We start from the raw sequence: 17,613 nt of genomic DNA, 5'->3' as shown, positions 1-17,613 counted from the left end.
TGGTGGATGTTCAGGGACCCAACTACAGTCTTCTTGCAGTACTGTAGGGAGTAGTGCAGTTGGTCAGAGCTTGGCACTGCCTGTCACTTTACATGAGTGGATACGCTTATAGATAGTCAGTGTCTGATTAGGTGGCCATCCCGATACAGACACTGAAAATGGCCTATTGCATCCTTAAAAAGACAAGTTCGGGATTAGAAAAAAAAAAAAAACAAACAAAATATTTGGGGGGCACACCCTAAAGGATGCATTAAAGATGGTGCAGCTATAAGACCATAAAACATAACAAAATATTACAGCGCACACATGCAAAAAAATGACATTTAACTCCTGCAAGGCTATTTAAAACACCTGAACATTTTCAAAAAATATGGGGATTTGGTCACACCTTATTGCTATATGGTGCTTAAGCCCACTTACTGCGACAAGGTACCCCATTATTTGTGGGTCCTACGCTATCCATAGAATGGAAGATCCTGCTTCTCTGAACGATGGGAGAAATACATTCCTCTATATGGGAGAACTAAAGGACTCCTATAACACAGGTGGACACTAATGAGAAGCAATGATGAGGGAGTGGGATGCTCCTGCCCAAAAGGATTTGGTCAGAATCCATACATTAGACAAACAAAATGTTTGGGGGGCACACCCTAAAAGATGCATTAAAGATGGTGCAGCAGAAAAAAACAATCAAACACACATACTCACCTAGGTGGATGCTACCTCTATGCCTGGCTGCCTCTACACCGAGAACTGAGCGATCAAAGACCGCTGATCGTTCAGTTCTTGGGCCTCACTGGGCATAGAGTCAGTGACTGTCAGTCACCGGCTCTCTGCTCTGCCCCTCCAGCGCTTACTTGAGCGCCAAGCTGTGGGAACGGCCGGCTCAGGCTCTAAAAAGTGTGCTGAGAAGCTGAGCCAGCCGCCTGATCCAGGTACCTGGGTGGATCTGGACATTAAAAGAGTAGTATGGGTTTGACTTTTTTTTAACCCAGTCATACTTACCTAGGTGGATGCTGCATCTGTCCCCCCCCCCCCGGTGTCTCTGCACTGAGAACCGAGCCACCAAACACCGCCGATGGCTCGGTTCTCTCACCTCCCCGAGCAGAGAGCTGCTGCCTGTCAATCAGCAACTCTCCTGCTCTGCTCCTCCACGCTCATTGGAGCGCTGAGCTGTAGAGGGGCAGAGGGCGGCAGTCTCAGTGGCTCGCTGGGAGGCTGAGACGGCCATCAGTCCGGGCACCTGGCAGATCCAGACTTCCAGAGTCGGAATGATGCGGTACTTGGACTGATCTGTGTGACGTCAGCAGAGAGCGGATTTCACTCTCTGCTAAAAACGGTTCACAGGAGTGCAAAACGGACTGCACTCCTGTGACCCTTAGGAGAAGCCCAGCCAAATGTGCCCAGGCTGGACTTCTCTTTGAAAGTCTCTCCAGAGCCTGTGTCAGCTGAGTGACACTGAATATGGGTCACGGGAGGGCAGAAGAAAGTGCACTCCTGTGATCCCCAGGAGAAGTAGGGCTGAAAGAGCTTTGGACCTACTTCCCCTTTTAATATTGCATCTTTAATAGTGTGAGTTAAAGGAATGCACGGAAAGGAGCACAACTCCTATCTTGCCTAGGGTCCCATGCAGGTACCACCTGCACCTTTTCTGTTTACACTTTTATATATACTTAAATTGCAATTCTAGCTTACATCCTAACTAGCCTTAAAACTAACTCTCCCACAGACTGAACAACTATGCTAACGAAACCATGTAATAAAGATGTATATACTTACTAATTTGCAGGCTGCCCCGAGCTGGTCATATGATCTGGCTCCCCTGTGTTAGCCAGCATGGCTTCAAAGGAGAGGAGGGAGCACTGACCATGGATAGGCCATTGAAGCCAATGGGTGATGTCGCTGCTCCCAGGCATTACAGCCATTTGAGGAGCGCGCTCTCCCTTGCAGCTGGTGCTGGCTGACACAGAGGAGATCACATGACCAGACTGTAGTTGCCTAAAAATAGGTAAGTTTATACATCTTTCTTACACAGGTTAGTTAGCATAGTTGTTAGGAGAAGAAGGGATGAGACGGTTTTAAGACTAGAGAGGTGGAGGCTAGAATTCCACTTTAATGCCGCGTACACACGAGCGGACTTCTTGTTGGACTGAACTCCGAAGGACTTTTAGACGGAGTTCCGCCGAAATGGACTTGCCTACCCACGATCCTACCAAAGTCCGATCGTTTCGAATGTGATGACGTACGACTGGACTAGAAAAGGAAGTTCAGTAGCTGCCCTTGCGTCGTTTTCGGTCCGTCGGACTAGCATGCAGACGAACAGTTTTTTTCGATAGGAATCGAGTCCGTCGGAAAGATTTGAAACATGTTCTATTTCTAAGGTCCGTCGGATTTTTCGACAGAAAAGGTCCGATGAAGCCCACACACGATCGGAATGTCCGACGGATTCGTTCCGTCGGACCTTTTCTACCGGAAAGTCCGGTCGTGTGTACGCAGCCTAAGGCATTGACTTTCCTGACTTCTGAAGTAGCCCTCAAGCCCCTTGGGATATCAGTTCCCTATCTAGTAAGAACGGTACATTGCCTTTCATTGGATCACTCACCAGACCGGATGACTGCAGGGGGGTGGAGCTTAGCCAAGGGATGAAGACATCAGCGCCTTAGTAACACTGAGAGGGGAGCACAGAAGAGGGTTTTCTTGCTGATAAAGAGAACAGTGGCACCTTGTGTGGGCAAGACTTAGGCTCACAGGTTTACTTTACTTTTTAATTGATTTGGCCTTCACATTTTGACATTCTTAGGCTTGTCCTGGAGTATACTGTACAGAGGGGATGAGGAAGGGAGGTGGGAATGGTAGGTAGAAATCGGACTCATTTACCTGGGTTTGTTAATGGCTGTTTTTCCTTCCAGATCTTGGAAGAAACCTACAAGATGGAGTTTATGTACAGCGGCCTGGAGAACCGCCAGATAGCCATTATACATCACATGAGGTTGCAGGCAAACGCCCTCCAGCTCCTTGTGACAGCTCGAACTACTCGAGGGTAAGTGTTGCTAGGAAGAAAAGCAGCTTCATGTTGTCTAGGGTGACAGGGGACTGCAGTCACACAAGTACATGATGGGGTTGATTTACTAAAAACCTGAAGAGTGAAAAATGGTGTGCAGCTGTGCATGGTAGCCAATCGGCTTCCAGGTTTTATTGTCAAAGCTTCATTGAACAAGCTGAAGTTAGAAGCTGATTGGCTACCATGCACAGCTGCACCAGATTTTTAAAATCAACAGCCACTATTTATTTCCCCAGCTGGCAGGGCACCACCGCTATTCATCACTACAGCTTTTCAGCTTCCGTTGTCCCCTGCCTGAACATTGACGTGTGAATGACGAGCATCATCATATTGCTGAGGCCTTTATCATGCTTTGCTCTCCCTGTAAGCTGCTTTAAAAGGCATATGTGTCAAGTTACCAAAGGCAAACAAAATATTTGGGGGGCACACCCTAAAAGATGCATTGGATAGTGCAGCCAAAAGACCATACAACAGAACAAAATATTACAGCGCACACATGCAAAAAAGACATTGACATCCAACAAGGCTTATTAAAAACACCTAGACACTTTCAAAAAACGTTATAAAAAAAATATGGGGATTTGGTCACACCATATTGCTATATGGTGCTAAGCCCACTTACTGTGACAAAGTACCCCATGATTAGTGGGTCCTACAGTATCCATAGATTGGGAGATCCTGCTTCTCTGAACCATGAGAGCAATACACTCTTCTATATGGGAGAATCTTGAGATCTCCACCCATGACAAAAGTGGACACTAATAAGAGGTACTTAATGAGGGAGTGGGGTGCTCCTCACCCAAAAGGATTTGGTCAGAATCCATACAGTAGACAAACAAGATATTTGGGGGGCACACCCTAAAAGATGCATTAAAGATGGTGCAGCCATAAGACCGTACAACAGAACAAAATATTACAGTTCACACATGCAAAAAAGACATTTACCAAAGGGTTGCGCCCAAAAAAACTTTTTTTTTTAACATGTGTAAAGGAATTTGTGCTTGCTGTGCTCATAAAAATTAGGTGTCAATGAATCAAAGTTTAAAACGCCTTGTCCTCAACCATAATGGATGACATCAAAACTCAATCCAAAACAGTGACTGAAAGGAAATAGTAGGTATTCTGGAGGACCACCCGTCTATTAGGTACACCAACTGCGACCTCAGATATCCCCAAACTAGCTCACCCATGTCTTTATGGACCTTGCTTTGTGCACTGGTGTGCAGTCATGTTGGAACAGGAAGGGACCACCCCCAAGCTGTTCCCACAAAGTTGGGAGCATGAAATTGTCCAAAATGTCTTGGTATGCTGACGCCTTAAGAGTTCCCTTCACTGGAACTAAGGGGCCAAACCCAACCCCTGAAAGATAACCCCACACCATAATCCCATCTCCACCAAATGATTTGGACCAGTGCACATAGCAAGATCCATAAAGACATGGATGAGTGAGTTTGGGGTGGAGGAACTTGACTGGCCTGCACAGTCCTGACCTCAACCCGATAAAACACCTTTGGGATGAATTAGAGCGGAGACTGCGAGCCAGGCCTTCTCATCCAACATCAGTGCCTGACCTCATGATTGCGCTTCTGGAAGAATGGTCAAAAATTCCCATAGACACACTCCTAAACCTTGTGGACAGCCTTCCCAGAAGAGTTGAAGCTGTTCTAGTTGCAAAGGGTGGGCCAACTCAATATTGAACCCTATGGACTAAGACTGGGTTGCCATTAAAGTTCATATACAGGCAGGCGTCCCAATATTTTTGGTAATATAGTGTACCTTGATTGATCTATATAGTGAGATGGTCATCTTGGTAGGGGCAGGGCTTTCCTGCTTTATGTTGGAGCTCCACAACCATCTGATGACTTGTGGGTTTTTGGTCAAAATGCAGTACAGATGAAGCACATATCAACTGAATGGTTTGAGTGAGACGGGAAGATGAATACAGTGCAGATTATTTTCCAGGAAGAAATACAGTAGTGACATCCAAATCTCATCAGACTCGCAGTCAGAAGCAGCAGTGCCATAGATTTTGCACTGCAGATATTCGGCTATATAAAATGGTTAGACACACATACCAGGACACGCACTGCTATTTTGCAGAAGCAATGCAAGACACATGGTGGAATTTTCAGGCTACCGCTTAAACATAATTAACATTTCTAATGGTTTCCTGTAAATCTTCACTTTTTGAGTTTCGTTGTGTCAGAGTAAGCCAAAGAAACCCATTCAATTTTTAGATATACCACTGTAATCAGGTTGGATATATAACACTCTGTCATATATATATATATATATATATATATATATATATAATATATATATATATAGTGTTTTTACAGTCTGGTGCTTCTTTTTCATATTCCTTGTACTATTTGTAGGGAGGAGCCTATGTTCGGCCTTTGTGAGCAGTTCCTGCAGGAGATCGATGTCTTCCAAAGGTGAGAATGTGTTCTATGTGTTCTCCTTTTAATCGGATTACAGCCTGGTCATGGCAATGCCTTGTTCGCACAGGCCTCGGAGCATTTGCAAATCTTTCGACAAACTTCAAGGGGGTTTGTTGAACCCTTTAAACACGTGTAAAACCGAATGCACATTGGCCACATTCGGCCCGCCAAGCCATTTCATGTGACCCTTGTACCCAGGGCTTTTTTCAGCTGAAATGTGGCAGAACTCCATTCCGCCACCTCCCGGCTCTCGTCCTTCGCTCTCCACTCATCACTATCAATTGTAAATACAGAATCCTTCTGTGCTTACAAAGGCAGCTTTCCTCTTTGCAGCACTCACATGTCCCTGCCTGCCATGCACTTACGGAGGGGACAAGATGGCATGGGGCGTCTTGTGGTAAACTGCACTGTAATCCCCATCTGTGCCCTTGTGCAGAGATGCCAACCAATGATCTCCCTTTGAGTGAAGGAGAAAAGCGTATTGCCAGGGGGCTGGACTGGGTAGGTGAGATGTAATGAGGCTTTTGGGGGGGGGGGGGGAGTGGTGCAGAGGCTAGAGCTGAGAAGAAGTGGACAGCCTGTGAAAGAGAGTCGGACTCTGCACTCTGTATGTAGCACACTCCTCAACTCTGCACTCTGTATGTAGCACACTCCTCAACTCTGCACTCTGTATGTAGCACACTCCTCAACTCTGCACTCTGTATGTAGCACACTCCTCAACTCTGCACTCTGTATGTAGCACACTCCTCAACTCTGCACTCTGTATGTAGCACACTCCTCAACTCTGCACTCTGTATGTAGCACACTCCTCAACTCTGCACTCTGTATGTAGCACACTCCTCAACTCTGCACTCTGTATGTAGCACATTCCTCAACTCTGCACTCTGTATGTAGCACATTCCTCAACTCTGCACTCTGTATGTAGCACACTCCTCAACTCTGCACTCTGTATGTAGCACACTCCTCAACTCTGCACTCTGTATGTAGCACACTCCTCAACTCTGCACTCTGTATGTAGCACACTCCTCAACTCTGCACTCTGTATGTAGCACACTCCTCAACTCTGCACTCTGTATGTAGCACACTCCTCAACTCTGCACTCTGTATGTAGCACACTCCTCAACTCTGCACTCTGTATGTAGCACACTCCTCAACTCTGCACTCTGTATGTAGCACACTCCTCAACTCTGCACTCTGTATGTAGCACACTCCTCAACTCTGCACTCTGTATGTAGCACACTCCTCAACTCTGCACTCTGTATGTAGCACACTCCTCAACTCTGCACTCTGTATGTAGCACACTCCTCAACTCTGCACTCTGTATGTAGCACACTCCTCAACTCTGCACTCTGTATGTAGCACACTCCTCAACTCTGCACTCTGTATGTAGCACACTCCTCAACTCTGCACTCTGTATGTAGCACACTCCTCAACTCTGCACTCTGTATGTAGCACACTCCTCAACTCTGCACTCTGTATGTAGCACACTCCTCAACTCTGCACTCTGTATGTAGCACACTCCTCAACTCTGCACTCTGTATGTAGCACACTCCTCAACTCTGCACTCTGTATGTAGCACACTCCTCAACTCTGCACTCTGTATGTAACACACTCCTCAACTCTGCACTCTGTATGTAGCACACTCCTCAACTCTGCACTCCGTACGTAGCGCATTCCTCAACTCTGTACATAGTGCACTCCTGGTATTTATTGCCCCTTTAAGATCCACCCACTGCAGTTTGGCCACACTCACCTTTCGATTGAGTTTGGCGGGGTTGAGTGTGGTTGAACTCCTGCAAACTATTCACTGACAAAAAAGCGCTGGATACATGTTATATACAATCGGCCCTTTAAGGGCAACCATAATGCTGATGCGGCCTGCGATGAAATTGAGTTTGACACTTCTGCTTTAAAGCACCATTCAGGTCCATTTTGGGAAAGTAAGTACAGATTCCAATCTAAGCCTGTGTTTGCAGGCAGAGATATATGGCAGAAAAGATTCTGCATAATTTGTCTACCATAAAACCTCTTCTCCTTTAAAATATATTGTACACTGCAGTGTATGTATAGTGCTGTGTACAATCCCGGACTATTCCTGGCATCTGTAAGAGAAGAATACTGGGATGATGTTACTCCTGTGTGCATACATGGGAGTTATGTCATCTGTCGCCAACCAGTGGGCAAAATCAGGCTGAATATAAGCAAAATTGCTCCTCCTCCTCCTCAGAGGGTTGCATTCTCCCACCTTTGCTCCCCCACTATTTACCCTTTTCAATTATTTGTTGTTGTGTCTCCTTCAGGTGCTTCATCTCTGAACTCCCGCACATGCAGGACAGCTTTGTGGACAAGCTGCTTGATCTGATGCCACGCCTGGTAAATTCCAAGCCTCTTCAGATGGTAAAAATCCTCCAGACCACCCTACGGCAAAGCAGCTTTCTGCGCCTAACTCTTCCAGAACAGGTAACCATTATAATACAGAACAGCGCCACCTGCTGTAACAGGCTGAAGAGAAACAAATGGTTACCCCAGCTCCACTGCCAATATAAAAGTCCACGAACTGTGATCCGGTGCTCTAGCTGGGACGTTCACGCCCCACAGATACGATACTTAAATCAGGAAGGCTGGCTACTCGGAGGCTCTTGAATAAAAGTACTTTATTAGTTACGTGGGTACAGGCTATACGCTGATGCGTTCGGCTAAGAAGCCTTCATCAAAGCATACATGTTTGATTTAAAAACTGATTTTTATAACAAAGCAAGCTCTCCACATGGGGCGGGTGCATCCTGATCAGAAACAATCAAATCAATAAAAAAAAAAAAAACACATGGAGAAAAAAGAGAGACAGACGGCAGGCATATGAAGGACATATCATGAACAAATAAAACATGTTCTGCCAGCACTCCAACAGATATATCAAAACAATGTAGTTGTGTTAAGAAAAGATTTATGTCCATCCTATCATTCAAGCCATATGGTTTTCTAGTATTGAGGGTATGGATCCACCACACTTCGCGTTTAACCGCTTCCGGACCAGCCGCCGCAGTTATACTGCAGCAGGTTGGATGCCCTGCGCGAGCCGTCGTAGCTGTATGTCGGCTCTTTAAGATGCCTCCGGCGGCGCGTGTGCCCGAAGCATGTCCCCGGAGCCGATGCAAGCGCCCGGGGCGCACTGACCGTCGGGCACCCTCGATTGCTTGTTACAGAATGAGAACAGGGATGTGTGTGTGTGTGTGTAAACACAAATCCCGGTTCCTCCAGGGTAGTGGAGACAGATTATGTGTTCATACTAAGTATGAACACCGATCTCTCTCTTCCCCTAGTCAGAGTCCCATCCCCCATACAGTTAGAACACACCCTGGGAACACAGTTAACCCCTTGATTGCCCCCTAGTGTTAACCCTTTCCCCCGCCAGTGTCATTTATACAGTAATCAGTGCATTGTTATAAAAGAAAATAAATTTCGCGCAATATTGAAAAAATATATGAAATATAGTGTAGATAAATATATTGTGGAACACTGTTGTCTGTTAGGTGGTAGTATAAAAATCTCTCTTGTGTACTAAAATAATCGCTGCTTTTAAAAAATGAGGCTTAAATAGCAGTAAATAGTGAAATACTCCTCATACCACCCTATATCTGGCATGCATAAATAAATGATGACATATAGCATAAAAATATGTGCATAAAAATATGTGCATAAAAATATTTCCAGTGGTGAATCGTGTATGATCTTCTAAAATCCACAATCAAAAACTGTGCAATAAAACATATGTGCAACCTTTAAAAAAATTATATATACAATCCAATTTGTGTGAAAAAAAGTCCGTTTTGTTGCTACAATATTTGTAGATCTTCTAGTGCCAAAGTGATTTAGAAAATAAAATAGATGAATAAACAAGTACGTGAATAAAAAATTAAAAAATTAAAAAATAACTGTGAATAGTTCTTCTGATATTAGAAAAAATAAATAGTGAAAGTCTATCTTTCTGCTGCTGGTGTCTCTCAGTAAGGTCTCTCAGAACTCTCACCTTGAATTAGTAGTAATCAGGCATTCTGTAATATGTCTTTAAGGTGTGGGGATAGTTTCTGGTAGCTTTCTCTTTCAGTTTCTCTCCTCCAACGTTCCCTCTCTGCTGCTCCGCTCTAGTGAACTCAGTGTGGGGGAAAAATGGGGAGGGGGGAGAAGAAAGAGGCTCCACTAGTGCATTAAACTTTTAGAGTCAAAGGGGGAAAATTTATTAGCTGTTACTCTTACATTTCTCATAATAAAAACAGGCAAAGTGAATAAAAAAACGATCTGGCGTTCTCAGCGCCCTCTCACTTGTGCTTCAGATTCAGTGTATTGCTCCAGCCAATCCCTACGCGTTACGACACCGTCACGTGTCTTCATCTTCAGTCCCCAGATGAAGACACGTGAATATTTCACTTGTAGTGCACCAATGTCGTCATCGGCACATGCGCTGTGAAGAAACGGACCACCGTGCCGTTTCCTCCCCTGGCGTGTGCCGTGACTGACGGCTCCCGCACGCATGCAATTAAGGGGGGTTGAATTTTTTTCTAGTAGAAGGGTCCCCAGACTAGGTAGTATGCCGTCACCTAGTTTGTTTTGCTCTCAGAAGCCAAACAAACCACACAAACTTAACACTATAAGATCCTACATGTGTGGCCATAATACCTGCAGGCAGTGCCATAGACATAAAAAAAAAAAAAAAGTACCTCAGTTTTTTTCCTTCTCTACCAAGAAAACATATACCATCAAACAGTATATCCAAAAACGAGGGGTGGAGAGGTGGTCTTTAGTTTAAGACCACCTTGTTAAAGTGGGTGGAACTCCGCTTTAAAGACACAATACACATATGGCTCATACACAATGCTCAAAAAAAAGTTGCAAAAGATAAACATTTGTTGACATCCAATCAAGCAGTAAACGGTAATATCTGGATATGTCAGACAGTACAAGATTAAGTGGCTGAATGAACCTGGGGCATTAAGGACACAGAGCTGGGGGATGGACATTTTGCTAAACGCACAGGAGTAATGTACGTCTTGTGAAGGTTGTACAGTTGGGTAAGGCGTTCTGACACTTTAGGGGATGCCTGTTTTGCATGCCTCTAATATCTTACCCCAGTCCTCAACCTCAATGACCCCAGTATTGCCCTCCCAGCAGGATTTAAGTGAGTAGGCTAGTTGAAACGCAGCCAGGGTAAGTAAAAGATCATAAAATGTAGATATCAATTAGCAAGGCTCACCACTATACTGTATATTACCTCCAGGTCATCTACCATGGATACAGTAGGGTAACGGTCGGTAAACTGAGCATGAAGGGCGTGCCATAATTGGAGATAGCGAAACCACATATAATTCAGCCGAGTTAGAACGTAACACTATAGCCAAAGGTTCAGCCGCAAGAGCGTATAGAAGAGGCGAAAGCGGACAACCCTCTCACGTCCCTCTATAAAGGGAAGTCCACCCATATGCTATCATTCTGGCTCAAGGGGCCTTGTAAAGAATGATAAGCCACTTAAATCGGAGTTCCACCCACATTTTTCACTCACCATGCAGCACTTAATGTGCATCCTTAAAACGAATTGGCAATTTATTCTTTTTTTTCTGTTCCCTTACCTGATTTAACCACTTGAGCCCCGGACCATTATGCTGCCTAAGGACCAGAGGTCTTTTTCCAATTTGGCACTGCGTCGCTTTAACTGCTAATTGCGCGGTCATGCAATGCTGTACCCAAACGAAATTTGCGTCCTTTTCTTCCCACAAATAGAGCTTTCTTTTGATGGTATTTGATCACCTCTGCAGTTTTTATTTTTTGCGCTATAAACGGAAAAAGACCGAAAATTTTGAAAAAAAATGATATTTTCTACTTTTTGTTATAAAAAAAATCCAATAAACTAAATTTTAGTCATACATTTAGGCCAAAATGTATTCGGCCACATGTCTTTGGTAAAAAAAATGTCAATAAGCATATATTTATTGGTTTGCGCAAAAGTTATAGCGTCTACAAACTAGGGTACATTTTCTGTAATTTACACAGCTTTTAGTTTATGACTGCCTATGTCAATTCTTGAGGTGCTAAAATGGCAGGGCAGTACAAAACCCCCCCAAATGACCCCATTTTGGAAAGTAGACACCCCAAGGAAATTGCTGAGAGGCATGTTGAACCCATTGAATATTTATTTTTTTTGTCCCAAGTGATTGAATAATGACAAAAAAAAAAAAAAAAAAAATATTTACAAAAAGTTGTCACTAAATGATATATTGCTCACACAGGCCATGGGCCTGTGTGGAATTGCACCCCAAAATACATTTAGCTGCTTCTCCTGAGTACGGGGATACCACATGTGTGGGACTTTTTGGGAGCTTAGCCGCGTACGGGGCCCCGAAAACCAAGCACCGCCTTCAGGATTTCTAAGGGTGTAAATTTTTGATTTCACTCTTCACTGCCTATCACAGTTTCGGAGGCCATGGAATGCCCAGGTGGCACAAAACCCCCCCAAATGACCCCATTTTGGAAAGTAGACACCCCAAGCTATTTGCTGAGAGGCATATTGAGTCCATGGAATATTTTATATTTTGACACAAGTTGCGGGAAAGTGACACTGTGCAAAAAAAAAAAAAAAAAGTGTCACTTTCCCGCAACTTGTGTCAAAATATAAAATATTCCATGGACTCAATATGCCTCTCAGCAAATAGCTTGGGGTGTCTACTTTCCAAAATGGGATCATTTGGGGGGGTTTTGTGCCACCTGGGCATTCCATGGCCTCCGAAACTGTGATAGGCAGTGAAGAGTGAAATCAAAAATTTACACCCTTAGAAATCCTGAAGGCGGTGCTTGGTTTTCGGGGCCCCGTACGCGGCTAAGCTCCCAAAAAGTCCCACACATGTGGTATCCCCATACTCAGGAGAAGCAGCTAAATGTATTTTGGGGTGCAATTCCACACAGGCCCATGGCCTGTGTGAGCAATATATCATTTAGTGACAACTTTTTGTAAATATTTTTTTTTTTTTTTTTTTGCACAAAGTTGTCACTAAATGATATATTGCTCACACAGGCCATGGGCATATGTGGAATTGCACCCCAAAATACATTTAGCTGCTTCTCCTGAGTATGGGGATACCACATGTGTGGGACTTTTTGGGAGACTAGCCGCGTACGGGGCCCCGAAAACCAATCACCGCCTTCAGGATTTCTAAGGGTGAAAATTTTTGATTTCACTCTTCACTGCCTATCACAGTTTCGGAGGCCATGGAATGCCCAGGTGGCACAAAACCCCCCCAAATGACCCCATTTTGGAAAGTAGACACCCCAAGCTATTTGCTGAGAGGCATGGTGAGTATTTTTCAGCTCTCATTTGTTTTTGAAAATGAAGAAAGACAAGAAAAAACTTTTTTTTTTTTCTTTTTTCAATTTTCAAAACTTTGTGACAAAAAGTGAGGTCTGCAAAATACTCACTATACCTCTCAGCAAATAGCTTGGGGTGTCTACTTTCCAAAATGGGGTCATTTGGGGGGGTTTTGTGCCACCTGGGCTTTCCATGGCCTCTGAAACTGTGATAGGCAGTGAAGAGTGAAATCAAAAATTTACGCCCTTAGAAAGCCTGAAGGCGGTGCTTGGTTTTCGTGGTCCCGTGTGCGGCTAGGCTCCCAAAAAGTCTCACACATGTGGTATCCCCGTACTCAGGAGAAGCAGCAGAATGTATTTTGGGGTGTAATTTCACATATTCCCATGGCATGTTTGAGCAATATATCATTTAGTGACAACTTTGTGCAAAAAAAAAAAAAAAAAAATTTGTCTCTTTCCCGCAACTTGTGTCGCAATATAAAATATTCCATGGACTCGACATGCCTCTCAGCAAATAGCTTGGGGTGTCTACTTTCCAAAATGGGGTCATTTGGGGGGGGTTTGAACTGTCCTGGCATTTTATGCACAACATTTAGAAGCTTATGTCACACATCACCCACTCTTCTAACCACTTGAAGACAAAGCCCTTTCTGACACTTTTTGTTTACATGAAAAAGATATTTTTTTTTCCAAAAAAATTACTTTGAACCCCCAAACATTATATATTTTTTTAAAGCAAATGCCCTACAGATTTAAATGGTGGGTGTTTCATTTTTTTTTTTTTCACACAGTATTTGTGCAGCGATTTTTCAAACGCATTTTTTGGGGAAAAAACACACTTTTTTAAATTTTAATGCACTAAAACACACTATATTGCCCAAATGTTTGATGAAATAAAAAAGATGATCTTAGGCCGAGTACATGGATACCAAACATGACATGCTTTAAAATTGCACACAAACGTGCAGTGGCAACAAAATAAATACATTTTTAAAAGCCTTTAAAAGCCTTTACAGGTTACCACTTTAGATTTACAGAGGAGGTCTACTGCAAAAATTACTGCCCTCGATCTGACCTTCGCGGCGATACCTCACATGCATGGTGCAATTGCTGTTTACGTTTGACGACAGACCGCCGCTTGCGTTCGCCTTAGCGCGAGAGCAGGGGGCGACAGGGGTGCTTTTTTTTTTTTTTTTTCTTTATTATTTTTTTGCTTTTTTATCTTATTTTTAAACTGTTCCTTTCATTTTTTTTTTTTTTTTTTTTAAATCATTTTTATTGTTATCTCAGGGAATGTAAATATCCCCTATCATAGCAATAGGTAGTGACAGGTACTCTTTCTTGAAAAAATTGGAGTCTGTTAGACCCTAGATCTCTCCTCTGCCCTCAAAGCATCTGATGACACCAAGATCGGTGTGATAAAATGCTTCCCCAATTTCCCAATGGCGCTATTTACATCTGGCGAAATCTAAGTCATAAAATGCTCGTAGCTTCCGGTTTCTTAGGCCATAGAGATGTTTGGAGCCACTCTGGTCTCTGATCAGCTCTATGGTCAGCTGGCTGAATCACCGGCTGCATTCTCAGGTTCCCTGTTGAGACAGGAGAGCCAGAGAAAAACACGGAAGACGGTGGGGGGGGGGGGCATTCCCTCCCACGGCTTGTAAAAGCAGTCTAGAGGCTAATTAGCCGCTAGGGTTGCTTTTACATGAAAGCCGACCGCTGGCTGAAAAGAATGATACCAAGATGATACCTAAACCTGCAGGCATCATTCTGGTATAACCATTCAAAGTCGTGAATGGCGTACCTGAAGACAAAAAAAATGGTTAACAATAAAGCACAGTAAACGGTAAAGTATAAAAAATTGCATACCTGAAAAGCAAACATGATAAAACATAATAACAATAAAACATTGCTGAATAGAATACAGTAAAAAAGAGCAGAACAAGAGAGAGAGAATATAGAGAGAGAGAGAACAATAAAACGACAACTATTTTTTTTTATTTTATATATTTTTTTTTTTACACTTTTTTTGTAACTAACTTTTATAAAGGTAACCGGTTCCAGGTTCGGGTCTCTCAAAATGCGATGGCATCTTGGGAGACGATACAGAAGAACAAATTGACTCCTGCGCACAAGTGGTCGACCAGATAGATAGAAGAACAACACAGGCCTTGCTGCCCTCAAGGATGGGGAGTCCTACCAGACAAGGAAATAAAAAGAAAGAGGGGCGCACCAGCCATGTGCATTATCTTTTGTAAAACATTTATTGAAATAAAATGATAAAGGAATTACTCACAAGCAGTAGTAAAATCTGGTATCATAGACTCGAACGACAACAAGCAGCTTGGTGAGGATGATGAGCGAAGCCTGCCAAAGGTCTTAGAGGAATATGTAAGCTTCACTACTAGCTGACGCGTTTCGAAGGGCACGTCCCTTCTTCATCAGAGCACAGCAGTGAGCCCTCCTTCGACACTCCCTGTATATATATATAGTGTATGTACCAGAAAGCCCAATCAATAGAGTGGGGCGGACTTGTGGGGCCCCTCCCCCTTGAAGAGTCCCTCCCTCAAGGGCAGCTCACTTTGACAAGTGAAAAGATGGTGATGAATAAAGTATAATAAAATTAAATATAGAAGGTTAAATAATAAATAAAGAATAACAAATACATAGTGGATGACTGTAAGTAAAAAATTGCGAATGATGTAGGTTATAAATGTATAAATGTATAATCTATAATAAATAATAATAATAATAAAGACGAGTGTCAATGTGGTTGAAAATGTCAATGACAACCAACCACAGCAGTATACATTGCATACAGTGGTAGCGGCATAGTGTCCAGAATGGCACGGGGGAGGTGCACCTTTAACAGGGGAAATAATCATTGTAGATAGCAGGCTAGCGTACTTTTTTGCAGGGTATAGTGACCAGCCTTCCATCTTTCGTCAGGGACTCTAGCCATATGTTGGAAATACTGTCCCACTATGTTTGGCAACCTAGGTACAAATGGCTTTCCCTAGATGTAGACTCACTCTATACATCTATTGACCACATCTATGGCCTTAGAGCGACCAATCACTACCTGTCCAAAGAAGGTGCACTCAATTCAGTGCAGGCTAAATTTGTACTCGACTGTGTCGAATACTCTCTCACACACAACCACTTTTCTTTTCTTGGAGAGCACTATCTGCAGAAGAAGGGCACTGCTATGGGGGCCAGGTTTGCCCCAAGCTATGCCAACATCTTCATGGGATATTGGGAAGATCTGTTCATTTGGAATAATAACCCATATGGGGCGAACCTGGTCCTCTACGCCAGATACATTGATGACATCCTCATCATTTGGGATGGGTCTGATCAGGAAATAAATCTCTTCCTTGACCACTGCAGAGAAAACCCCTTTGGGATCAGTTTCACTCATGTCATCAGCAGTGAGAGCCTTGTCTTTTTGGATCTTGAACTTAGGAGTGACCTTGATGGTAATATCCTCTCTAGAACACATTTTAAACCCAGTGGTGGTAATTCCTTCTTGCATGCTGATAGCAATCACCATCCTAGATGGATCAGAAATGTCCCGTTTGGACAGTTCTGCCGCCTTAAGCGCACTTGTACTAAGAAAAGTGATTACCTAGAGCAGAGCAAGGTCCTTCGTAATAAGTTCCTAGACAAGGGTTATGATCCCACCCTCATCGAGACTGCCTTCAATATGCTGCTGTGCTCTGATGAAGAAGGGACGTGCCCTTCGAAACGCGTCAGCTAGTAGTGAAGCTTACATATTCCTCTAAGACCTTTGGCAGGCTTCGCTCATCATCCTCACCAAGCTGCTTGTTGTCGTTCGAGTCTATGATACCAGATTTTACTACTGCTTGTGAGTAATTCCTTTATCATTTTATTTCAATAAATGTTTTACAAAAGATAATGCACATGGCTGGTGCGCCCCTCTTTCTTTTTATTTCCTTGTCTGGTAGGCATCTTGGGAGACCCTGTGAAAGTGTGCCTAGTCTGTGCAATGCTGTACCCTACGCTAATACTCAACTAGTGAATGGTAGCGTTCAAAACATTCACCAATGCAAAGACCAGGATTGTCAGGACAGGAGGGACAATAATAGCGGGTGTCACGCCTATATCCGCGCTTGCTGCAGACACAACATCTTTTTTGGGGGGGTTCGTTGGGTAGGGGTACTCGGGAGGACATAAAGAAAATGCCTCTCATGCAGCCGACTGCATTTGGTTGGGGATGTGAATGGGGGAAGTACGGGCGCTGCAGAAGCGGTGGGTTCCCAATTAGGATTGGCGAATGCAGCAGGAAGGGCACTATGGACACGACGGGCCTGTGTTTGTCTTCTTGGTGGCAGCGGGACACTACTTGTGCTTGTCACCTCACCAGCTTGAACTGCACTTATGGGACTCGCCACGTCACCAAGTGTTACTGCAGTGCTGGTTTGACTACGACCGGGGTGTACTAGGCCGCTGGTGCTTGCCAGTTCAATAAAAAGCTTCCAAAAAAACTGTTAGCGATCGCAGGGATCAGGCCTGACTCTGCGAACGCTGCAGTTATGCGTTTAGTGTTTTGTAAGTGACAGTGATCGATCGATACTGCACTTGGGTGCGCTGGGCTGGGCCGGGCGGAGGGGCAAAATGCAGGTGCTAGCAGGTATCTGGGCTGATCCCGCTAACACTGCGTTTTTGGGAACCCTAAACTGCTGGGGACGCCAGTATAGATCTGATCAGATATTGATCCGTTCAGATACTATACCA

The 17,613-nt window shown here is 44.0% G+C and overlaps 1 protein-coding gene across 1 annotated transcript in view; it reads left to right on the top strand.

Moving 5' to 3' along the window:
• Positions 1 to 17,613, top strand: part of INTS4 (integrator complex subunit 4) — a 139,625-nt gene that overhangs the window by 82,971 nt on the left and 39,041 nt on the right. Inside the window, exons 18-20 of the mRNA XM_073612805.1 lie at positions 2,910 to 3,040; positions 5,440 to 5,499; positions 7,806 to 7,965. Coding sequence (XP_073468906.1) covers positions 2,910 to 3,040; positions 5,440 to 5,499; positions 7,806 to 7,965 — 351 coding nt within the window. The remainder of the gene's footprint in view (positions 1 to 2,909; positions 3,041 to 5,439; positions 5,500 to 7,805; positions 7,966 to 17,613) is intronic.

This window comes from Aquarana catesbeiana, linkage group LG02, assembly GCF_042186555.1.
Source record: "Aquarana catesbeiana isolate 2022-GZ linkage group LG02, ASM4218655v1, whole genome shotgun sequence".
Classification (NCBI taxonomy): Eukaryota; Metazoa; Chordata; class Amphibia; order Anura; family Ranidae; genus Aquarana; species Aquarana catesbeiana.
This window is presented reverse-complemented; position numbering and strand designations above follow the sequence as displayed.